This window comes from Rana temporaria, chromosome 11 (genome assembly GCF_905171775.1).
Source record: "Rana temporaria chromosome 11, aRanTem1.1, whole genome shotgun sequence".
In the NCBI taxonomy this organism is placed as follows: domain Eukaryota; kingdom Metazoa; phylum Chordata; class Amphibia; order Anura; family Ranidae; genus Rana; species Rana temporaria.
The window spans coordinates 11,807,616-11,831,449 of NC_053499.1; the positions used below are offsets into that span (position 1 = coordinate 11,807,616).

General features: G+C 45.4%; 1 protein-coding gene across 3 annotated transcripts in view; it reads right to left on the minus strand.

Moving 5' to 3' along the window:
- OSBPL5 (oxysterol binding protein like 5) overlaps positions 1-23,834 on the minus strand; it is a 145,830-nt gene that overhangs the window by 15,209 nt on the left and 106,787 nt on the right. For all 3 annotated transcript variants that reach the window (XM_040328047.1, XM_040328045.1, XM_040328046.1), the window contains 5 exons: positions 19,298-19,379; positions 16,836-16,934; positions 14,154-14,250; positions 4,159-4,257; positions 1,951-2,048 (listed from right to left, as the gene is read on the minus strand). In XM_040328047.1, the coding sequence (XP_040183981.1) occupies positions 1,951-2,048; positions 4,159-4,257; positions 14,154-14,250; positions 16,836-16,934; positions 19,298-19,379 (475 nt within the window). The remainder of the gene's footprint in view (positions 1-1,950; positions 2,049-4,158; positions 4,258-14,153; positions 14,251-16,835; positions 16,935-19,297; positions 19,380-23,834) is intronic.

Below are 23,834 nucleotides of genomic sequence, written 5' to 3' on the forward strand. Positions count from 1 at the left end.
TTTTTGCGCCTCATCTCCCGGATTTGAGGACCAGGTACTGGCCGGCCGTAGGTTCCCTGGACCCCAAACTTAGCACACATGTAGCCCCGGTCTTCCTCTACAAGTGTGCAAAGTTTGTTGTCCGGGGGACCTACGGCCGGGGAGCATTATTTTTTTAAATCTGTGCTCCCCTTCCATACACTCCCATGTTAAAGTGGAGCTCCACCCTAAAGTGGAACTCCCGCTGATCGGATCCCTTCCCCCCCTCCGGTTTCACATTTGACACCTTTCAGGGGGGAGGGGGTGCAGATACCTGTCTAAAGACAGGTATTTGCACCCACTTCCGGCCACAGTCTACGGGCAGACTGCGGGCATGACGTCACCTCCTGTGTCCCCCCCCCCCAGAGCACAGCGGGAGCCAATCAGCAGGCGCAGCGCAACTCGCGCATTCGCCGTAGGGAACCGGGCAGTGAAGCCGGAGCGCCGCAAGGACGTATTGGTTTCGACGTGTACGTAAATGACGTCCAGCCCCATTCACGGACGACTTACGCAAACGACGTAAATTTTTCAAATTTCGTCGCGGGAACGACGGCCATCCTTAAAGTGGAGTTCCACCCATAAATATAACATTACATCAGTAGTTTTAAAAAAATGGCATTAGTCCTTTAAGAAAAATATATTTTTTTTAGATGCCTTCAAAGTGTTGTTGCTAGGCAGAATAGTTAATCTTCCCACTTCCTGCACCTAGGTGCTTAAAGGAGTTCTCTGACCTAAAACTTTTAACCCCCGCTGTGCCCGGGCTGTAAAAAAATAGAAAATAAACTTTCATTTACCTGCCTACGATCCCCCGTTGTTCCGATATCGCCGTCCCGTTCTCCGGTCCCGGGCCCCTTCCGCTTCCTGTGTGTCGTGACTCATAGTGCGCTCAGCCTATCAGCGGCCGCAGCAATGTCCCGTCGCGGCCACTGATAGGCTGAGCGCACTATGAGTCACCGACACACAGGAAGCGGAAGAGACCGGGACCGGAGAACGGGACGGCGATATCGGAACAACGGGGGATCGTAGGCAGGTAAGTGAAAGTTTATTTTCTATTTTTTTACAGCCCGGGCACAGCGGGGGTTAAAAGTTTTAGGTCAGAGAACTCCTTTAAGCTTCCTAACCTACACCGCACAGACTCCTGGGAATGTAGTGGGTGTAACTTTCCAGGAGTCTGTGCACTCCCCAGTCTCGAAGAATCATGTGACTTAGGTTTCAGATCAGGTTTCAGCACCTGTGCTGTCCATTACACTGCTTGTGCAGCACTGAGCATGTGCAAGGCTGAAATCCAGGAAGTCATACAGTCTGGCTTCATGATGCCCACACTTAAGATGGCCCCAGTCAATTTCTATTTTATAAAGTGTCTAAATGCTGTAACAACCTAACAAAACGGACCTTAGTTTACAGACTAACTTTACTAGAATACATTAAGCTTGTGTATTACAGGGGTATTTATATTTAAAAAGTGAAATTGTGGCCGGAACTCCGCTTTAACACAGTAATGCCAGGCTTTCTTCCTGGTGTGGAGTGTCGTGCTCGCCCCCTCCCTTGGACTACGGGAGTGTCAGGACGCTCTCTACGTTGCAGATTGAGAAAGGAGCTGTGTGTTAGTGGGCGTCCTGACTCTCCTGTAGTCCAAGGGAGGGGGCAAGCACGACACTCCACACCAGGGAGAAAGCCTGGCATTACTGTGTGGAGTTACAGACAGAAGAACAGGAAGTGAGGATTTCTCAGAAGAAATAAGGACATTTAAAAGTAAAATGGAAGGATGAGGTAAGTGAAGGGGGACTGCACTGAGGTAAAGGAAGCTATTTTGGAGAAAAAAAAATTGTACCTTTACAACCCCTTTAATGCCCAAAAAAACAAACAAAAAAAACACTATTCCTTGGAAAATGTAAGGTTTTTGAAAGTTTTTAAAAAAAGAAAGAAACATACCTTCAGCTTAAACTCCAGCTCCGTCACATACCCCGTCTTCTCACATTCTATTGTGACTTTACCTCCCAGCTCCATTGTCATTGTGCCGTACAACAGACCTAATAAAATGTAGTGATACAAGCAGTTAGGCCTAGTAGATAACTCAGACCTCAAATACACAATGGCAATTATTTAATCTTAGCTCATGACCCAAGGTTTCTCAACCAGCGTTCCATGGAACTCTAGGGTTCCTCAAGAGGTTGCTAAGGGTTCCTTGAGCGATTTCTGACACTGAGATACGTTCCCATTGACACCATTGATTATTTTAGCTACTGTATCTGTAAGAGGATAATTCCTCCCACTGATCCCAAGTGTAAGGAACATTCTTTCCACTGACCGTCACACTAATGTACACTATATTACCAAAAGTATTGGGACACCTGCCTTTACACGCACATGAACTTTAATGGCACCCCAGTCTTAGTCCGTAGGGTTCAATATTGAGTTGGCTCCGCCCTTTGCAGCTATAACGGCTTCACCTCTTCTGGGAAGGCCGTCCACAAGGTTTAGGAGTGTGTCTATGGGAACGTTTGACCATTCTTCCATAAAGACATGGATGAGCAAGTTTGGGGTGGAGGATAGACATGTGCGTTCCCGTTCGTAGCGAATGGATTTTCGTACGAGGGTGTATCCCTTTCCCCCATTCAACTCTCACACACTGTATGCCCAGACTCCCCACCTACTGCTGAAAGTGGAAGAAAGATTCCTAACACGATCTGCACATTTCAAAGAGTATAGAAAGGGGAAGACAGCAGATATACATGTAAAACTTAGGTAGGGAGATTTGTTTAATCTCTGTTTATGGTTTGAGGCTGCTCACTTCACTGGGTATATGGGAGGGTTTACATCCACTTTAATGCTATTTCAGAAGCCATTTTCAATGTTTAAGAACCTGCTCCCTTTTAAAAAAAAGATCCCTGGTGATCCGACCATGCATAGCTCCAAACTGTCCCTGATTTTGAGGGACTGTCCCTGATTTGGAGCAATGTCCCTCTGTCCTTCCTCCTCATTTGTCCCTCATTTTGGTCTGATCTCTATAATTGCATATAAAATGCACTTTTTATCTATCAAAAGGTGTTTTCCAGCACTAAACCTTTCATCTGATTTCTAAATTGCTGCATTTGTAAATTCCAATAGCCAATATAAAAAGGTATAGTTGTGGTAAAAAAGCACTTGTGGGTTTAAACAACCTTGGGCTAGATTCAGAGAGAATCTATTGATACGCCGCGTAAATTCAAATCTGCGCCGGCGTATCTTCTTTCTGTATTCAGAAAGCAAGATACGCTGGAAAAGCCTAACGTCGTATCTCAGGGTGCATATTTATGCTGGCCGATAGGTGGCGCTTCCGTCGTTTTCGGCATAGAATATGCAAATTACCTATATACGCCGATTCACAAACGTACGTGCGCCCGGCCGAATTTTTTACGTTGTTTGCGTAAGGCTTTTTCCGGCGTAACGTTGCTCCTGCTTCTATGAGGCGTACGCAATGTTAAGTATGGACGTCGTTCCCGCGTCGAATTTTTAAATTTTTAGGTCGTTTGTGTAAGTCGTTCGCGAATAGGGCTGTACGTAATTTACGTTCACGTCGAAAGCAATGACGATTTGCAGCAACATTTCGAGCATGCGCACTAGGATTCTTTCACGTACGGCGCATGTGCCGTTCATAAAAAACTTAAAATGCGCGGGGTCAACAATAATTTAAATAAAACACGCCCACATCATCCCCATTTGAATTAGGCTGGCTTATGCTGGCCCAGATACGTTACGTTGCCGTAACTTAGGGCGCAAGTTCTTTCAGAATACGTAACTTGCGCCCTAATTTACGGCGGCGTAACGTATCGGAGATACGTTACGCCCGCACAAGAGTACGCTGGGCTACCTGAATCTAGCCCCTTGTTTTTTGTACAATTCTCCTTTAAGGGGGCGTGACAAGGGGTGTGTCCTATGCCTGCATACTTTTGCTGGTAGGTGTCCCTCATTCCCATCTGAAAAAGTTGGGAGGTATGGACCATAAAGGTCCTTGTTCAGCTCATCTGCCCCCACAGGTACCTGGTGCACCCCAGAATGTGGGGACATACTGAAGTAGTATGAAATAATATATGTATAAGTAGCAAGCGGTGACTTTTGCGTCTCATTATGTAAGACACCTGGAGCACATGTAAGCAGTACCTTTGCAATGAGCGTAGGGCATGGTGATGACGTAATCTTCCTCCCGAGTCAGGAATGTAAGTCTTGCGTTCCCGTCTAATATTGCAGAGAGGGAATTACCTGTTAATGAAGAACATGAAAAATCCAGTAAGTCATAACCCAGAACTTAGAAGCCAACTTTGGCCACACTATTTTTTATTTTTGGATAAAGCAGTTAAAGGTTAGAACCTCAACTTTTTATTGTCTGTATTATTTTGGAGGGGGAATTTCGCTGTTATAGGTCTATCTTGCATAGGGCCCCCTTACTGGATATTGTCCTATATACAGTATCTTTTTGGCTTTGTGTCAAGCAATGCCTCTCTATATCTCTACTATAATGGGCAAGCGTCCATTTCATTTGGCAAAAAGCCAGTGAGTAATGTCATGGCACAAACTTTTTTTAGGCATCTTGGGGTTTATTTACTAAAACTAGTGCAAAATCTGCTGCAGCTGCACATGGGAGCCAATCAGCTTCTAACTTTAGCTTGTTCAATTAACCACTTAAGACCCGGACCTTTAGGCAGGTAAAGAACCTGGCCAGTTTTTGCGATTCGGCACTGCGTCGCTTTAACTGACAATTGCGCGGTCGTGCGAAGTGGCTCCCAAACAAAATTGGCGTCCTTTTTTTCCCACAAATAGAGCTTTCTTTTGGTGGTATTTGATCACCTCTGCGGTTTTTATTTTTTGCGCTATAAACAAAAATAGAGCGACACTTTTAAAAAAAAACCAATATTTTTTACTTTTTGCTATAATAAATATCCCCCAAAAATATATAAAAAAAAAAATTCCTCAGTTTAGGCTGATACGTATTCTTCTACTTATTTTTGGTAAAAAAAAACGTAATAAGCGTTTATCGATTGGTTTGCACAAAATTTATAGCATTTACAAAATAGGGGATAGTTTTATTGCATTTTTTTTTTTACTACTAATGGATCAGCGATTTTTTTCGTGACTGCGACATTATGGCGGACACATCGGACAATTTTGACACATTTTTGGGACCATTGTCATTTTCACAGCAAAAAATGCATTAAAAATGCATTGTTTACTGTGAAAATGACAATTGCAGTTTGGGAGTTAACCACTAGGGGGCGCTAAAGAGGTTAAGTGTGACCTCATCTGTGTTTCTAACTGTAGGGGGGCGGGGCTGGACGTGTGACGTCATTGATCGTTTTTCCCTATATCAGGGAACACACGATCGATGACGGCGCCACAGTGAAGAACGGGGAAGGTGTGTTTACACACAGCTCTCCCCGCTCTTCAGCTCCGGGGACCGATCGCGGGACTCCAGTGGCGATCGGGTCCACGGGTCCCGCGGCCACGGTCACGGAGCTTCGGACCAGGTCGTGGGCGCTCGCCCGCGACCCACAGCTGGGCACTTAAAGAGGACGGACAGGTACGTGCTTGTGCCCAGCCGTGCCATTCTGCTGACATATATCTGCAGGAGGCGGTCCTTAAGTGGTTAAGCATTGACAAAAATAAACAAAAAATTGAAAAAAATAAGCAATATTGTTTCTATGCAGAATTGCACCAGATTTTTGCACTCTTCAGTTTTAGTAAATCATTCCCCTTATGTAAAATATCAATAATCTAAACTTCTATACCGTAAAGTCCCATCCATTATAATAGTTGTGCCCAGGGCTTATTTTCAGCGGGAACACGGGGGAACCTCCAGCACTGAATGTATCTAATGGCAAGGTGTACTGGGTTGTGCTACGGTGTCCATTAATGCTGGTTGCTAGGGGATCTATTGTTGCCGGAGGAGATCTACTTTTGCAGGGGGGGTGTTATTGTTGCTGGGGAGGTCTATTGTTCTATTGTTGCTGCTGGGGATCTATTTTTGCTGGGGAGGTCTTATGTTATTGGGGGGGTCAGTTGCTGGGAGGGATCTACTGTCGAGGGAGCAGCCTATTGTAGCTGATTGCTGGAGGGTCTAGTGATGCTGTCTGTTTGCGAGAATTTGTTGTTGCTGCCGAGGTCTATTGTTGCTGGGAGGGTATTTTGTTGTGGGTGGTCCATTGTTTCTGTGAAGCTCTATGGTTTCTGGAGGGGGGGGGGGGTTGTCTATTGGCTGCATGGGATCTATTTTACTACTTTTCTTGTTATCATTAAGAAATTCCATACAAATTACTTGGTACCACAAATGTTAATTAGTTCTGTATTCTCTAAAATGGGTGATGCTGGGAGGTGGGTAGGGGGTGGAACCAAAGGGATGGTGCTCGGAGGTGGGTAGGGGGCGGAGACAAGGGGTAACTCCAAAAGTGGAGTTTCTGCACCTATTCTCTAGGAACAAAGGGCCAGATTCACAAAAGGGATACGACGGCGTATCTGCTGATACGCCGTCGTATCTCTGTTTCTATCTATGTGACTGATTCATAGAACCAGTTACGCATAGATATCCCTAAGATCCGACAGGTGTAATTGTTTTACACTGTCGGATCTTAGGATGCAATACCGCGGCCGCCGCTGGGGGGAGTTCGCATCGTGAACCAGCGTCGGGTATGCAAATTAGGAGCTACGGCGGATCCCCGACGGATTTTCACGTTCGCTACGTCGCCGCTAGTCTAGTTTCCCGTCGCAAAGTTAGTCGTCGTTTTAGGTGCCCTAACTTTAGTCAGCAAAGTATTGCTGTCTAAAGTATGGCCGTCGTTCCCGCGTCAAAATTTAAAATTTAACGTCGTTTGTGTAACACGTCCGGGAATACGGAAGTACGCTACGCGCGTCGCCGTTCGAAAAAATTACGTCACGGAGCATGCGCAGTAGCTCCCGCGCCTAATTTAAATGGCACATGCCCATTTGAATTGGCCCGCCTTGTGCCGGAGGCCGCGGGCGTAGTTTTCATCGCAAGTGCTTTGTGAATCAGGCACTTGCGATGAAAACTTGCGGCGGTGTAACGTATCTACGATACATTACGCCGCCGCGATTCTACGTGATTCTGGCCCAAAAGCCCTGGTTGTGTTGTGCCCAACATTACTTTTACATTATAGAGAATACAGCTAGAATAAAAATTCAGGGCCAGGTTTTCAGATCTTGACCCTGAAACCCTAAAGGATTTAGCGTAAATTCCTCCACCATACCTGAAATCTCAACTTGAGGACATATCTGTAATGGTTCAATTGTATTCATAATGCAGAATACTCTCCTTTTTTTTAACTGTAACATGAAAGCGGAGGTTCACCCATGGAGAACACTATTTTCCCCTTAGGCCCCGTACACACGATAGAATCCATCCGCTGAAAAATCCCAGAAAATGGGTTTCAGCGGATAGATCCTATGGTGTGTACACTCCAGCGGATCTGTTTCCGCGGATATATCTCCCCTGGGATGGATTCCAGCAGATCGAATATTTGCTGACATGCAGAACATATCCATCTGCTGGAATCCATCCCAACGGATGGATCCGCTGGTCTGTATAGACTCACCGGATCCATCCGTCCGAAGGGATCCCCCGCATGCGTCGTAATGATTTGACGCATGCGTGGAATTCCTTATATGACAGCGTCGCGCAAGTCGCCGCGTCATAATCGCGGCGACGGCGCGACACGTCATCGCCAGAGGATTTCGGCGCGGATTTCAATGCGATGGTGTGTACACTCCATCGCATTAAAATCTGCTGAAATCCTCGAGAGGATTTATCCGCGGAAACGGTCCGCTGGATCGTATCCGCGGATAAATCCTCCCGTGTGTATGGGGCCTTTGATTCCTGCTCGTTTTGTCTAGGGGAATCGGCTAGTTGTTATAAAATATGATCCGTACTTACCGTTTACGAGATGCATCTTCTCCGCCGCTTCCGGGTATGGGCTTCGGGAATGGGCGTTCCTTCTTGATTGACAGTCGTCCGAGAGGCTTCCGACGGTCGCATCCATCGCGTCACGATTTTCCGAAAGAAGCCGAACGTCGGTGCGCAGGCGCAGTATAGAGCCGCACCGACGTTCGGCTTCTTTCGGCTACTAGTGACGCGATGGATGCGACCGTCGGAAGCCTCTCGGAAGACTGTCAATCAAGAAGGAACGCCCGCTCCCGAAGACCCATACCCGGAAGCGACGGAAGAAGATGCATCTCAAAAACGGTAAGTACAGCTCATATTTTAACACAACTAGCCGATTCCCCTGGACAAAACGAGCAGGAATCTAAGGGGAAAAGAGGAAAAAAAACACAAATGGGTGAACTCCCGCTTTAAGTATAGTTTTGCATTCTGATGTCCAAATTTTTTTTTTCTTTATAATTCTGGCTGCCATTGTCGGATGAGAGCTGACAGGTTGGCAGGCAATATATATAAACTCCAGCTACACAAAATGACAGCTCCCATCCTGATTGGCTGGTATAGAGCTTAACTCAGAGGTCGGCCAAAGTGCGCAACTCTTCAAATATCAAAATCCTGGACCAGTTCTGTCATAATGGAGAATAATTAAACAAGAACGCAACTCTAGAGGCACCTCAAGTCGCAGTGAATATGTCATGTATGACCCAAAGACAAACGTTCACATTTAGCAGTTATTTTTTATATAGCAGCACAATTTGGCAGAGTACCATACAAACTGAGAATATATATATGCAGTACAATGATATTAGAATGTGAAGACACAAGAATGACCAGGAATGAGGACCATGTCAAAATGAGATTGCAAAAGGGAACATCATAAGCACTAGAAGAGAGGGGGGGGATAGGCAGCTGTAGTTTGATTGAATGCATAGGCATGCGCACAGGGTGTGCCAGGTGTGCCCAGGCACACCCTAATCACCCTTTACATCACAGATTCCCTCTACTTCCCTGGCTCCCTCTTTCCCCCTGCAGTGCTACCAGCTTCCCTCCTGTCCAGCCAGCTGGTGCTGCATAGGATGTTTTAGTATGAGTGGAGGAAGGGGCCGGTAAATATGTAATTGACCATCCCCTTCCCTTTCTGAATGAACATCGTGAGCGATCAGTAGGGTGTGTTTGAGCTTTGGGGTGCACACCCTAATGCAATAGACAGCGCACACCTATGATTGAATGTAAGTAGAGAATTGGACATTTTAGAGCACCGATCTTGTGAAGTAAGGATCAGATACCCACAGGGCTGCCATCAGGAATTGTAGGGCCCCTTACACAGCTTCAGGCATGGGCCCCCTGGAGCAGAGAACTGGGGGGAGGGGGGGCTGGGTTGTTGCCGTCTCAAATTGAGAAGCGGGGGCTGCCGCAAATTGAGAAGCGAGGGGGTGCAAAAACAATAAAAAAAAGGGGGGGGTATGCCCTGGGGACATCTGGGCCCCTTACAAAATATATTAAAAACAATTTTTTATAAAAAAAAAGGGGGGGGGTGCCATCTGGGCCCTTTAATAAGAATAATAATAATAATAATAAAAAAATATATATATATATATATATATATATATATATATATATATATATATAAAACAATTTTTTTATATAAAAAAATAATTTAAAAAAAGGGGGGTTACCATCCAGGCCCCTGGGGACCTCTGGGACCTTTAATAAAAACATAATATATATAAAAAAAAGGGGGGGTTGCCATCCAGGCCCTGGGGACCTCTGGGCCCTTTAATAATGATAATAATAATAATAATAATAATAATAAAATGTTTTTATATATATATATATATATATATATATATATATATATATATATACATTTTTTTTTTATAAAAAAAATATTTAAAAAAATGGGGGTTGCCATCCGGGGGCCCTGGGGACCTCTGGGCCCTTTAATAATAATACAAATTATATATATATATATATATATATATATATATATATATATATATATATATATATATATATATATATATATATATGGGGGCTTCCAGGCCCCTTACGAAAAAAAAGGGGGGGGTTGCCATCCGGACCCCTGGGGACCTCTGGGCCCCTTATAGGTGTACTGCCTGTACCCCCCTGATGGCGGCCCTGGATACCCATTAGATCGGTGAATACCCAATGGCATATGGAGGGAAGTACCAGAGAAAGAGGACAACATGAGAGATGTCCTGGTTGTAGAAATGATCACATTTGTGTGTGGGGTTAGGCTCCCACACAGGTCAACCCAGAGACCTGAATTTCATGTCTGGGCAAAAATAAAATAAAACATATGCAGTACATGATCATTTCACTTATTTTGTCTCTTTTGGGAGGCTGGGTACAGCAAAATGCATGTAGAGACTGTTGGAAACCCATTGAGCTCCTAATTTAATATAGTGACCTGTCAACATAGCCCTTGTTTCACTGAAAGACTCCCAAGTGTTGATAGCCCTGCTTGGGTTCTCCCTTTCTGGACTACAGGACACCTACCCCTTATGTTATGGAGATGAGGAGAAGATAAGGTGTTCTGTGATCCAGCAGAAGAGAACTAATGCCGCGTACACACCATCACTTTATGCGATGGGAAAAAACATCATTTTCTGTGAAGTAAAAAATTACGTTTTTGAAACTTCAATTTTCAAAAACGACGTTGCCTACACACCATCGTTTTTTCACAATGCTCTAGCAAAGCGCGGTTACGTTCACCACTTTTTTCCATTGAAGCTCGCTTCATAAGTAGCTTCTGGGCATGCGCGGGTGAAAAAACGTCGTTTTAAACGTAGTTTTTTTGCTACACACGGTCAATTTCTGTGAAGTAAAAAACGACGTTTTGAAAAACGACACAAAAAATTGAAACATGCTTCATTTTTTTTTTTTGTCGTTTTGCACAAGACATAAAACAATGTTTTCCCCCACACACGGTCATTTAAATTGACGTTTTTAAAAACGTCGGTTTTTTTCACATAAAGTGATGGGGCCAGATTCAGAGAAGAAGTACGCCGGAGTATCTGCTGATAATCCGGCATACTTTCAAATTTGCCGCGTTGTATCTTTATTTGTAATTCACAAACAAGATACGACGGCATTTGGCTAAGATCCGACAGGCTTACGGCTTTGTGCGCCTTCGGATCTTAGGATGCAATACTTCGGCCACCGCTGGGTGGAGATCGCGTTGTGTTCTGCATCGGGTATGCTAATTAGCTGTTTACGGCGATCCACAAAGGTACGCGCGTTCGTCGCATTCTCTTACGTCGTCGCTAGTCGGCTTTTCGCGTCGCAAAGTTATTTATTTATTTTTTGCGCAAGTCGTCCGGGAATATGAAAGGACGTAACGCACCTCGCCGTTCAAAAAATTACTTCGGGGCGACGTCATTTCGCGCAAAGCACGGCGGGAAATTTCAAAACGGAGCATGCGCAGTACGTCCGGCGCGGGAACGCGCCTAATTTAAATGGTACACGCCCCATTTGAATTAGGCGGGCTTGCGCCGGACGGCTTTACGCTACGCCGCCGCAAGTTTACACGCAAGTGCTTTGTGAATCAATCACTTACGATGAAAACTTGCGGCGGTGTAACGTAAAGGGGATACGTTACGCCACAGCGCAAGTACGTGAATCTGGCCCACGGTGTGTACGCGGCATTAGGCAGGGCTAGCTACACTGCTTAGGACTTTGGTAAATCATGGGCCATTCAATTATTCCTAAACCACCTGTTCTTCCCTACTACTAAGGGACCCTTTGGTGAAGCATCCCCACCATGATTTCTGATATCATTCCAACTCCAACGAAGAAAAAAATTGTAGAAATCAAAAATGGAGAGTGAGATGTCCCCTTAAAGCGGGAGTTCACCCGCATTTTTTTTTTTAACATTAGATTGAGGCTCATTTTGTCAAGGGGAATCGGGTATTTTTTTTAAATCGAAGCAGTACTTACTGTTTTAGAGAGCCATCTTCTCCGCCGCTTCCGGGTATGGTCTTCGGGACTGGGCGTTCCTATTTGATTGACAGGCTTCCGACGGTCGCATACATCGCGTCACGAGTAGCCGAAAGAAGCCGAACGTCGGTGCGGCTCTATACGGCGCCTGCGCACCGACGTTCGGCTACTTTCGGAAAATCGTGACGCGATGTATGCGACCGTCGGAAGCCTGTCGGAAGCCTGTCAATCAAATAGGAACGCCCAGTCCCGCAGCCCATACCCGGAAGTGACGGAGAAGATCGCTCTCTAAAACGGTAAGTACTGCTTAGGTTTAAAAAATACTAACCGATTCCCCTTCACAAAATGAGCATCAATCTAAGGTTAAAAATTAACTTTTCGGGTGAACCTCCACTTTAATAGCTGTAGATGCTGTGCAGACGTTGGCCCTGAGAGCTACAAGAAAGCATCAAGAAATGTTACTTCCCAGCAATATTCGTTTTTTAAGGCTCTGGGCCTCTAAAGCAACTTTTGCGCGCATATATATGTGACATATGGTTAACATTTTCCATATTCTACACCACTCTATAACCTGCTTTCTAAGCTGATATTAATACAAGCTAATGATAAAAAACGAAAATCGGCTCGCGTTATGTGAAATTTCCATTGTATTTATAGCACAGAATAAGATCCGGTACAATATAATGCACAATTAGCATATTCTCTATAATAATAGCCCTGAGGCGTCTCCGTGATGCTGCCAAGGCAGTTGTACAGTTGTATAAGACAATTGTTGGAAATTTCCGGACTGTACTTTATCTTTTGTTAAGAAAGATCTTTTACCCAGGAATGTCCCAGTATTTGATCCAAGGCCTGAACTGAAATCCAAGGCGATCAGCGATTTCGTGGGTGGCCGGTGGGGATGGCACCTGCCGGCCACGCGCATCGGGTCCCCCATAGGGCAGTGGGCGCGCACGCGGTTGCTATGGCCCTTAAAGGAGCTGCAGTATATATACACAGAGATTTCGCGCAGCAGAGCCATTCTTCCGCCATATATATATACAGGTAGAGGCGGCTCTAGGCTTTGTGAGGCCTTAGGCAAAACTTGACATGGGGCCCCCCACTCACACCCATGATGGGAAAAATAATTAGAGGACAAGAGCCTCTTCCCCACAACCCTGGCCGGTGGTTTTGGGGGCAGGGCCGCTATCAGAAATTATGGGGCCCCTTACACAGCTTCAGGCATGGGCCCCCTGAAGCTGAGAACCGGAGGGGTGTGGGCGTGCTCCTGCAAATTGAGAAGGGGGGGGGGCCCTTTACAAAAAAAAGAAGAAATAAAGAAAAATGTATATAAATTTTTTTTTTTATAAAAAAAAGGGGGGTTGTCATTCGGGGCCCTGGGGATCTCCGGACCCCTAAAAAAAAAAGTAAAATAAAATTGGCCCTTTAATATAAAATAGGATAAAAATATATTAAAAAAAATATATATTTTTTTTTAATAAAACAAAGGGGAGGTTGCCATCTGGGGCCCTCGTGGCCTCCGGGCCCCTGGGGACCTCCGGACCCCTTACAGGTGTACTGCCTGTACCCCCTTGATGGCGGCCCTGTTTGGGGGTCTGCGGGCAGGGGGCTTATCGGAATCTGGAAGCCCCCTTTAACAAGGCGACCCCCAGATCCTGCTCTTTAATAACTAAGGGGCGTGGGCCACCCGGTGATGTCACCTGGTGAACCCGCCCCCTTGTGACGTCATTGACCGAGGGGGCTTATCGGAATCTGGAAGCCCCCTTTAACAAGGCGACCCCCAGATCCTGCTCTTTAATAACTAAGGGGCGTGGGCCACCCAGTGATGTCACCTGGTGAACCCGCCCCCTTGTGACGTCATTGACCGAGGGCATGCTGGGCCAATGACGTCACAAGGGGTGGTGTCACCGATATTCACTGGTTGTTAGGGATGCGCACAGCAGTGTTAAGGTCCCTCAAAACTGGAGTAATGCATTGGGTAAGTTAGGCAGCTGCGCGGCCCCTGTGAGTATGAGGCCTTACGCGACCGCCTAATTTGCCTAATTAAAGAGCCGCCTCCGTATACAGGAGCTGGTCGGGAAGTGGTTAACGGAGCCCTAGATAGCAGTAAAGCTCAGAAGGGGTTCTAATCTTTCTCCACTCTATCCAAAACTAGAAAAAAATATTTTTGGCCTGACAAACACTTTTAAATCTAGGCAGAAATATCAAAAGGAAAGCTTATCAGTTGTGCATTCAGATTGATGCTGATCAGTACCGTAAAATCTGGATCTGGCCAGAATACTCCCAGTGATGCAGAAGCCATCCTTCCGATTACTGACGTGAAAGGCAGACACTGGAGGGTGATGACTTACCTGCAAGAAAAGTACATTTTCAATACACAGAGTTTTCTTTTCCTTATATTGAGTTCTTCTTGAACATACACATTGGGGGAGATTTACTAATGCTGGTGCACTCAGAATCTGGTACACTTGTGCATGGCAGCCAATCAGCTTCTAAATTCAGCTTGTTCAATTAACCACTTCAGCCCCGGAAGAATTTACCCCCTTCCTGACCAGGCCATTTTTTTGCGATCCCGATATGGCAGTGCGTCGCTTTAACTGACAATTGCACGATGCTGTACCCAAACAAAATTAACCGCTTAAGGACCGCCTCCTGCACATATAAGTCGGCAGAATGGCACGGCTGGGCACATGTATGTACAGGTATGTCCTCTTTAAGTGCCCAGCCGTGGGTCGCGGGCAGGTCCGAAGCTCCGTGACCGCGGGACCCCATCGCCGCTGGAGTCCCGCGATCGGTCCCCGGAGCTGAAGAACGGGGAGAGCTGTGTGTAAACACAGCTTCCCCGTTCTTCACTGTGGCACTGTCATTGATCGTCTGTTCCCTTTTATAGGGAAACACAATCGATGACGTCACACCTACAGCCACACCCCCCTGCAGTTAGAAACACAGATGAGGTCACACATAACCCCTTCAGCGCCCCCTTGTGGTTAACTCCCAAACTGCAACTGTCATTTTCACAGTAAACAATGCAATTTAAATGCATTTTTTGCTGTGAAAATGACAATGGTCCCAAAAATGTGTCAAAATTGTTCGAAGTGACCGCCATAATGTCGCAGTCACGAAAAAAATCGCTGATCGCCTCCATTAGTAGTAAAAAAAAAAAAATGCAATAAAACTATCCCCTATTTTGTAAACGCTATACATTTTGCGCAAACCAACTGATAAACGCTTATTGCCATTTTTTTACCAAAAATAGGTAGAAGAATACGTATCGGCCTAAACTGAGGAAAAATTTTTTTTTATATATTTTTGGGGGATATTTATTATAGCAAAAGGTAAAACATATTGCATTTTTTTCAAAATTGTCGCTCTATTTTTGTTTTTAGCGCAAAAAATAAAAACCGCAGAGGTGATCAAATACCACCAAAAGAAAGCTCTATTTGTGAGAAAAAGGATGCCAATCTTGTTTGGAAGCCACGTCGCACGACCGCGCAATTGTCAGTAAAAGCGATGCAGTGCTGAATCGCAAAAACTGGCCGGGTCCTTTAGCTGCCTAAAGGTCCGGGTCTTAAGTGGTTAATGTCCTTTTCCTTTTTTTCCCACACATAGAGCTTTCTTTTGGTGGTATTTGATCACCTCTGCGGTTTTTATTTCTCTGTGCTATAAACAAAAAAAGAGCAACAATTTTGAAAAAAAAAAACAATATTTTTTACTTTTTGCTATAATAAATATCCCAATAAAAAAATAAATAAAAAAATTCTCCCTCAGTTTTGGCCGATATATATTCTTCTACATATTTCTGGTAAACAAAATAAGTGTATATTGGTTGGTTTGTGCAAAAGTTATCGCATCTACAAAATAGGGATTAGATTCATGGCATTTTTTTTTTTTTACTAGTAATGGCGGCGATCTGCAATGTTTTTTGGGACTGCGACATTATGGTGGACAGATCGGACATTTTTTACACTTTTTTGGGACCAGTGACATTTATACAGCGATCAGAGCTAAACATAGCTACTGATTACTGTATAAATGTCACTGACAGGGAAGGGGATAACACTAGTGGGCGATCAAGGGGTTGAATATGTTCCATCAGTGTGTTCTAACTATAGGGGGATGGGACTGCCAGGGGGAGGAGACTAATCATTGTTCCTATATACTAGGAACACACGATCGGTCTCCTCTCCCCTCCAAGAACATGGATTTGTGTGTTTACAAACACATATACCTGTTTTGGCTCTGTCAGGAGTGATCGCGGGTGCCAGGCGGACATCGCGGCCGCCGGGCACATGCAACGTCTCCTCCGTGACGCAGCGGGTGCATGCGTGCACCCAGGTCCATCTTAATAGCATCATGGGCCCCTGGGCAAAGAAATGCATCGGGGCCCCAACAATGAAGATGGTGACCTGCGGCATGCAATGCGGTCTGAGTCTGAAGATCTGGTTTTCCAGCCACGTAGGCGGTGCGTTATGAATGCTGGGGCAGCCGTGGCACACTCTGAATGCTGGGGCGGCCACTGACATCACTGGTTGCTAGGCGCCAGGTGGCCGGCAATTTAAGCAACCATTGCAGTCAAGTGGCGTGCCACAGCTTCGTCGGCTTGGTCGCCCCTTCTCTGCGGCAGCTTACAGCACCGGGGCGTGGCGCACCCGGCATAGGATTGGCCCTGATGGGGCCCCGTGGGCACCTGGGCTGTGCCCAGGTGTGCCCACTGGATAAGACGGCCCTGCGTGCACCCCCTATACCCCTTTAAGCCATACAGCTATGGTGATTCATGCAGGGGAGCCATTCTGCCACCTGTCAAACGACGGTGGGCGGTTGGCAAGAGGTTAAGCTTTGACAATAAAACCTGGAAGCTGATTGGTTTCTATGAGGAGCCGCACCAGATTTTGCGCTCTCCAGTTTTAGTAAATCAACCCCCACTGGATGTATTTACCTGTTCTGCTATGTAAAAAGTATGACTGTTGGTCTGTGGGTGAAACCAGCAACATCGAAACTTCTCACCCAAAATTGAGTTGTACGGCTTCTTTATTCCCTGCGGCACAGAAACACGAGAAGTCAGAATGGTCAGTTTACAATCTTCAGATGGGCACATGGAACTTTGGAGGTCTGGGTTTGCATATTTTAAAAGCAAATCTGCAATAGGATCACTTGTCCCTCCCCAGCAGAACATACTTACCTTTGCTGTTCTGCCACTACATTCAACCTCAAGAGGAAAAAACAATATCAGGTAGTTTTGAATATGGAGGGCATGTGACTCTTCTTCCCCCACCCCTAAGGGGCAGGACTGGGCCAATAGCCACAGCACTGATGCTTGGCTATTGGCCCAATGCTGCCCCTTGGGGGTGGGAAGAGAGTCCACATCCCTGTATTATCTCTGAATAGAGTGACCGCTCTTACATTTCTTGCCTTAAAGGGGTTGTAAAGGTTTTTTTTTCTTTTTTTCCTTTAACCATAAGCTGGGCACATATACCCCCCTCCTGCCCAGGTGAAATTTCAGCTTCCGGCACTGCGTCGCTTTAACTGACAATTGCGCGGTCGTGCGACGTGGCTCCCAAACAAAATTGACGTCCCTTTTCCCCCACAAATAGAGCTTTCTTTCGGTGGTATTTGATCACCTCTGCGGTTTTTATTTTTTGCACTATTATCAAAAAAAAGAGCGACAATTTTGAAAAAAAAAACCAATATTTTTTACTTGTTGCTATAATAAATAGCCCAATTTAAAAAAAAAATAAAACATTTTTTTTCTCAGTTTAGGCCGATACGTATACTTCTACATATTTTTGGTAGAAAAAAAAATCGCAATACGCGACTGGTTTGCACAAAAGTTATAGCGCCTACAAAATAGGGGACAGAATTATTTTTTTTTTTTTTTTTTTTTTTACTAGTAAAGGCGGCGATCTGCGATTTTTATTGGGACTGCGACATTATGGCGGACACATCGGACACTTTTGACACATTTTTGGCACCATTCACATTTATACTGCGATCAGTGCTATAAATATGCACTAATTACTGTATAAATGTGACTGGCATTGGAGGGGTTAACACTAGGGGGTGAGGAAGGGGTTAAATGTGTACCCTGCATAGTGTTTCTAACTGTGGGGGGAGGGGATTGACTGGGGGAGGTGACCGATCTGTGTCCCTATGTACAAGGGACACAGATCGGTCTCCTCTCTCCCTGACAGGACGTGGAGCTCTGTGTTTACACACACAGATCCACATCCTTGTCTGTGTAACATCGCGGCAGCCAGGCACGCGCATCGGCATCTCAGTGATGCGGCGGGCATGCGCGCGCGCCGCCATCGGCCCCCCAGTGGCTGGAGGCCGTATATAGACGGTCTCCCGGCAATTGGCATCCACACTGCGGCCGTACAAAGTTGTACGGCCGGCAGGAAGTGGTTAAGCTAGTGCATTGTTGGTTAATTTACCTTTTCCTTCGATTTCCCTTCTAAATGTATTGTTTCTTTGTCTGAATTTCTCACTTCCTGTTTCTCCTCAGTAAGCTTGCCCCCATCATCCGAGCGGTGGTTAGTCAGCCAGAACAGCTTACTGAACAGCTTACTGAGGAGGAACAGGAAATAAGAAATTCAGACAAAGAAAACAAAGAAAAAAAAAACATTTAGAAGGGAAATGGAAGGAAAAGGTAAGTGAACCAACAATGCACGAGCTTATAGGAACCTATTTAGAAAATAAAAAATGAACCTTTACAACCCCTTTAAGACGCTGAAGGGAATGGCATTGGGGGGAAGGTTGGAGTTTTAAGGAAAGTTCTGCTTGGTAGGGAGCATTAGAGCAAACCTATTGCTTTGCCCTGTATTTGGTCTGTAGAATATGACTACCCTATTCATGTAAAAAGTCAAGCTGTCAGAATCATCCAAGCATACAAATTCCAAAGAAGAGGTCACTTTCCGTAAAGAAAATGCAGAATGATCATTAGAATCAGAGATCCAGGCAGCTGAAATCACATGCAAAAACGTAACTTATTCCTGTAAAAGTCCTGGGTTTTTGCAATAGTCCAAATGAAGAAGACCCCAACTTTTTAATCAGGGCTAATAGGCCTAACTAGAGCATGCCTAACTTTTATTTTGACTATGGAAAGAGGGCACTGCATGTGTAAATGAGCCCAAAGTGAGGCTCTGGGACAGGAGAACCATGTGTGGGGTGGTGTACCCTTTGTGGATATATCGTATATGTCTAAAGAGTTTGACTTCAGAGTTTGCCTATCTTCTTTCTCATCTTCCTTCAGAAAATGAAAATGGCAGTTAAATATTCCTTATAGTGACAAAGAAAATAAATCTACTATGTGCTGGTAATTTTACTTTTGTTTTCTTCTTTATTGAAATAGGATGAAGGATTAGGAATGATGAATAAATGGAACTGTTCCCTTTATTTTACCTTTGGCTTCTTATAAAATCCAGACAAATACCACTTCAAAACTTGCTTCATTCGAGAGTAAGGGTCATCTTCCACAGCAGCCCTACAATAAGAGCAAACAACTATAAAAAAGGAAAGGGTTTGTAAAACAGAAGTAGCACATTTAAGAGTGTATCTCTCTGTCACTCTGCGCTCTCTTGCTAACTGGGGTGGAGGAACTTGACTAGCCTGCACAGAGTCCTGACCTCAACCATCACTGGGGGGATCACAACTCCCTGCACTCCATATACCATCCATATATTATAGTCTATTCATCACTGGGAGGACTACAACTCCCAGCACTCCAAAATAATAATTTAATAATGTATTAATAAATACAAAATTGCATTCAATTGTGCCTTTTATATCTGCCTGGATTTCCCCTTTAATGGAACGTATTTTTGTTCACACTGTAAATATAATGTTTATACCCGCAAGCAAAAACCGGCATGACTTGTTTGTTTCGTTATGGGAAAGGTTAGGAGCTTTTTGTTTCCTGCGGGGGAGGCTTACCGGCATCCATTTTTAGTTGTTCTTTGACAGGCCCCTGCTGGGCACACAAAATACATGAGAAGTGCAAGAAGACGAGGGAGAAGTTTTATTATGTTCCTGTGCATTGAGGCTTTCTATTCTTTTTTTTTTAAATCTGCGACTTTAAAAGGATTTAATGGATTGTATGAAGAATAAAAAGGACAAGGCATTGTAAGCAATGCTGCCCCTTTGGGATGATTTCTCCCGTTCCCTAGCAGACCCGCCATTAACGATCACAGCGACGGTGGGTTTTCGTGAGAGGAGAACAAAAGGTGAATTGTGGCATCAGACAACTGGGGCACGATGTACTCTATGCGTGTTTGGCTGTTAAGTAGCAAACCTCTCAGCAATATGATGACCACTGAGCTATGGAGCTTCGGGACCTTTGCTAGTTGGAATGAGCACACTGATGTAGCCGAGTTTAGATTTTGCCGCAAAATTACCAATTTTATCATTTACCAAAATTGTGGTCGAAATTAGCCTCAAATGTCAGGACTAAAATGGTGATCAGTGGCTTTGTTTATAAACAAAGCAATGTCACCGACAGGACTTACGCTATATTGTATATTGTCGTTTTACGGCGGCAAGTCGGCTCTCCTGCGCGAGAGCACGTAATATAACGTTGGCTCCCGCTCGACCCCGACTCCCGTGCACTCCCGCCGGGCACACGCGATCGCTCGTTACAGAGCGGGGACCGGGAACACTGGCCCGGATTCAAAGAGATTTGCGCTTTTTTTTGCGGAGGCGCAGGGCAACGATTTTGCCCTGCGCCCCCGCAAATTTGCTCTGCTGCCCTTGATTCACGGAGCAGAAGCTCCGTGAATTGCGCGGGGGCGCCGGGCAATTGCCCGGCGCTAGAGCACGCAATTTAAATGATCCCGTAGGGGGCGGGAATCATTTAAATTAGGCGCGCTCCCGCGCCGAGCGCATGCTCCGTCGGGAAACTTTCCCGACGTGCATTGCGGCAAATGACGTCGCAAGGACGTCATTTGCTTCCAAGTGAACGTGAATGGCGTCCAGCGCCATTCACGAATCACTTACGCAAACGACGTGAAATTCAAATTTTGCGACGCGGGAACGACGGGTATACTTTAGCATTGGCTGCCCCTACTATTAGAAGGGGCAGCCTTACGCTAAACACGCCGTACGGAAACTACGTAACTTGCGTACGCAGGGTTCGCGCAACATTGTGAATCGGTGTTAGTATGCAATTTGCATACTATACACTGAGCTCAATGGGAGCGCCCCCTAGTGGTCATCGCAAGAATGCAGCCTAAAATATGCGTGGCATAAGAGCCTTATGCCACGCAGATTTTAGGCTGCAGTCGGCGTAGCGATGTTCCTGAATCAGGAGCATTCGTAACGCCGGAGCAAGTAAGCAATTGCGCTGTGTAACCTATGGTTACACAGGCGCAATTGCTTCTTGAATCTGGGCCTGTGTGTGTAAACACACAGCTCCTGGTCCTGTCAGGGGGAGAAATGCTGATCCTCTGTTCATACAATGTATGAACAGAAGATCAGTCATTTCCCCTAGTGAGGCCACCCCCCCTACAGTTAGAACACACCCAGGGAACATACTTAACCCCTTTCCCGCCCCCTAGTGTTAACCCCTTCACTGCCAGTGGCATTTTTATAGTAATCAATGCATTTTTATAGCACTGATCGCTATAAAAATGCCAATGGTCCCAAAAATGTGTCAAAATTGTCCGAAGTGTCCGCCATAATGTCGCAGTACCGAAAAAAACGCTGATCGCCGCCATTACTAGTGAAAAAAAAAATATTAATAAAAATACCCCCTATTTTGTAAACGCTATAACTTTTGCGCAAACCAATCAATAAACGCTTATTGCGTTTTTTTTTTTTACGAAAAATAGGTAGAATACGTATCGGCCTAAACTGAGGAAAAAAAAAGTTTTTTTATACATTTTTGGGGGATATTTATTATAGCAAAAAGTAAAAAATATAAATATTTTTCAAAATTGTCGCTCTATTTTTGTTTATAGCGCAAAAACTAAAAACTGCAGAGGTGATCAAATGGCACCAAAAGAAAGCGCTATTTGTGGGGAAAAAAGGACGCCAATTTTGTTTGGGAGCCACGTCGCACGACCGCGCAATTGTCAGTTAAAGCGACGCAGTGCCGAATCGCAAAAACTGGCCAGGTCCTTTAGCTGCCTAAAGGTCCGGGTCTTAAGTGGTTTAAGTGCAAGTCCACTTAAAACTGTATCAACACTCTGAGCAAAAGACGCTTTTCTCTCCAATGTTCTCCATTGTAAACCTTTTTTTATGGAATTATTTTCAGGTAAAAAAAACACATGATTGCAAAAACAATGGCCCGGATTCAGAGAGCAATTGCGCCTGCGTAACCATAGTTACGCAGCGCAATTGCTGACTTGCTCCGGCGTTACGAATGCTCCTGATTCAGGAACATCGTAACGCCGACTGCAGCCTAAAATCTGCGTGGCATAAGGGCCTTATGATAAGGCTCTTATGCCACGCAGATTTTAGGCTGCATTCTTGCGATGACCGCTAGGGGGCGCTCCCATTGTGCTCAGTGTATAGTATGCAAATTGCATACTAACACCGATTCACAATGTTGCGCGGGCCCTGCGTACGCAAGTTACAGAGTTTCCGTACGGCGTCTTTAGCGCAAGGCTGCCCCTTCTAATAGTAGGGGCAGCCAATGCTAAAGTATACCCGCCGTTCCCGCGTCGTGAAATTTGAATTTCACGTCGTTTGCGTAAGTGATTCGTGAATGGCGCTGGACGCCATTCACATTCACTTTGAAGCAAATGACGTCCCTGCGACGTCATTTGCCGCAATGCACGTCGGGAGAGTTTCCCGACGGAGCATGCGCTCTACGCTCGACGCGGGAGCGCGCCTAATTTAAATGATTCCCGCCCCCTACGGGATCATTTACATTAGGCGCCCTTACGCAGGGCAATTTTAAAGAGCGCACACGCAATTTACGGAGCTTCTGCTCCGTGAATCGCGTGCAGCGCAGATAATTTGCGGGGGCGCAGGGCAAAAACGCTGCCCTGGGCCTCCGTAAAAAAGGGGCAAATCTCTTTGAATCCGGGCCAATGAGAATTTCCTCAGCTCTTCTCCAAAAAAAAATAAAATAAGCCCCTTTCCTTAGTGGAAAAAAGTAGCAAATCTCGGAGGATTTTCTAACTAGATCACATAGCTAATTGTGTGTGAGGTCAGTTCGGTGGAAACGGTTTCTCTTTTGAGAGATGTAATGGAAGGAGCCGGCCTTCGGGAAATGATGTATTGCTCATTAACTCAAGATCCCCATACATACACAAATACTTTATCATCCCGCAGACCTGACATATAAATGTCTGTATGATGTATGATTATCAGATAATACACATGCAATGATAAATAATATCTGCAACATGATAAATGCATACTGTACCACATGACCTGGAATATTGTGGAGATGTGAGAGAAGTAACACATACAGCCCCGGTGGTGCTCAGCTGGGGGGACCTTGAGGTGTACAATGGAGAGCCTCACCCAGTATGGGCAGTCACTGGTGTACACCCCATTCATGAAAGGGTTAAGGACCCCCAGTGCCGGCCTAAGACATTGTGCTGCCTGGTACCAAGAATGAAAGGCAAAAAAAATTACGCCAACCAAAATGCCCCCACATCCATTATTTTATATCATGATAACTAAAGTGGACCTATCAAGGCTCTATACATGTATATAGGAGTATAAAAAGGACCTGTTATGGCTCTATTCATGCAATTAGCCCCACAGTGGAGCGGAGAGTGGAGCTGGCGGAATGGGATGGCGTGCGGGCGGCAATTTGCCGCCCCCCTGAAAGTGCTGCCTGGTACAATGGTACCATCGGGTCCCATGGTAGGGCCGGCCCTGGGGACCCCTAAGGACCAGTGCTGGATTAACAAATAGGCAGATTAGGCACTGAGCTATGGGCCCCCGCCGTTAAAGGGTTCCACGCCAAAATACTGTATATACTCGA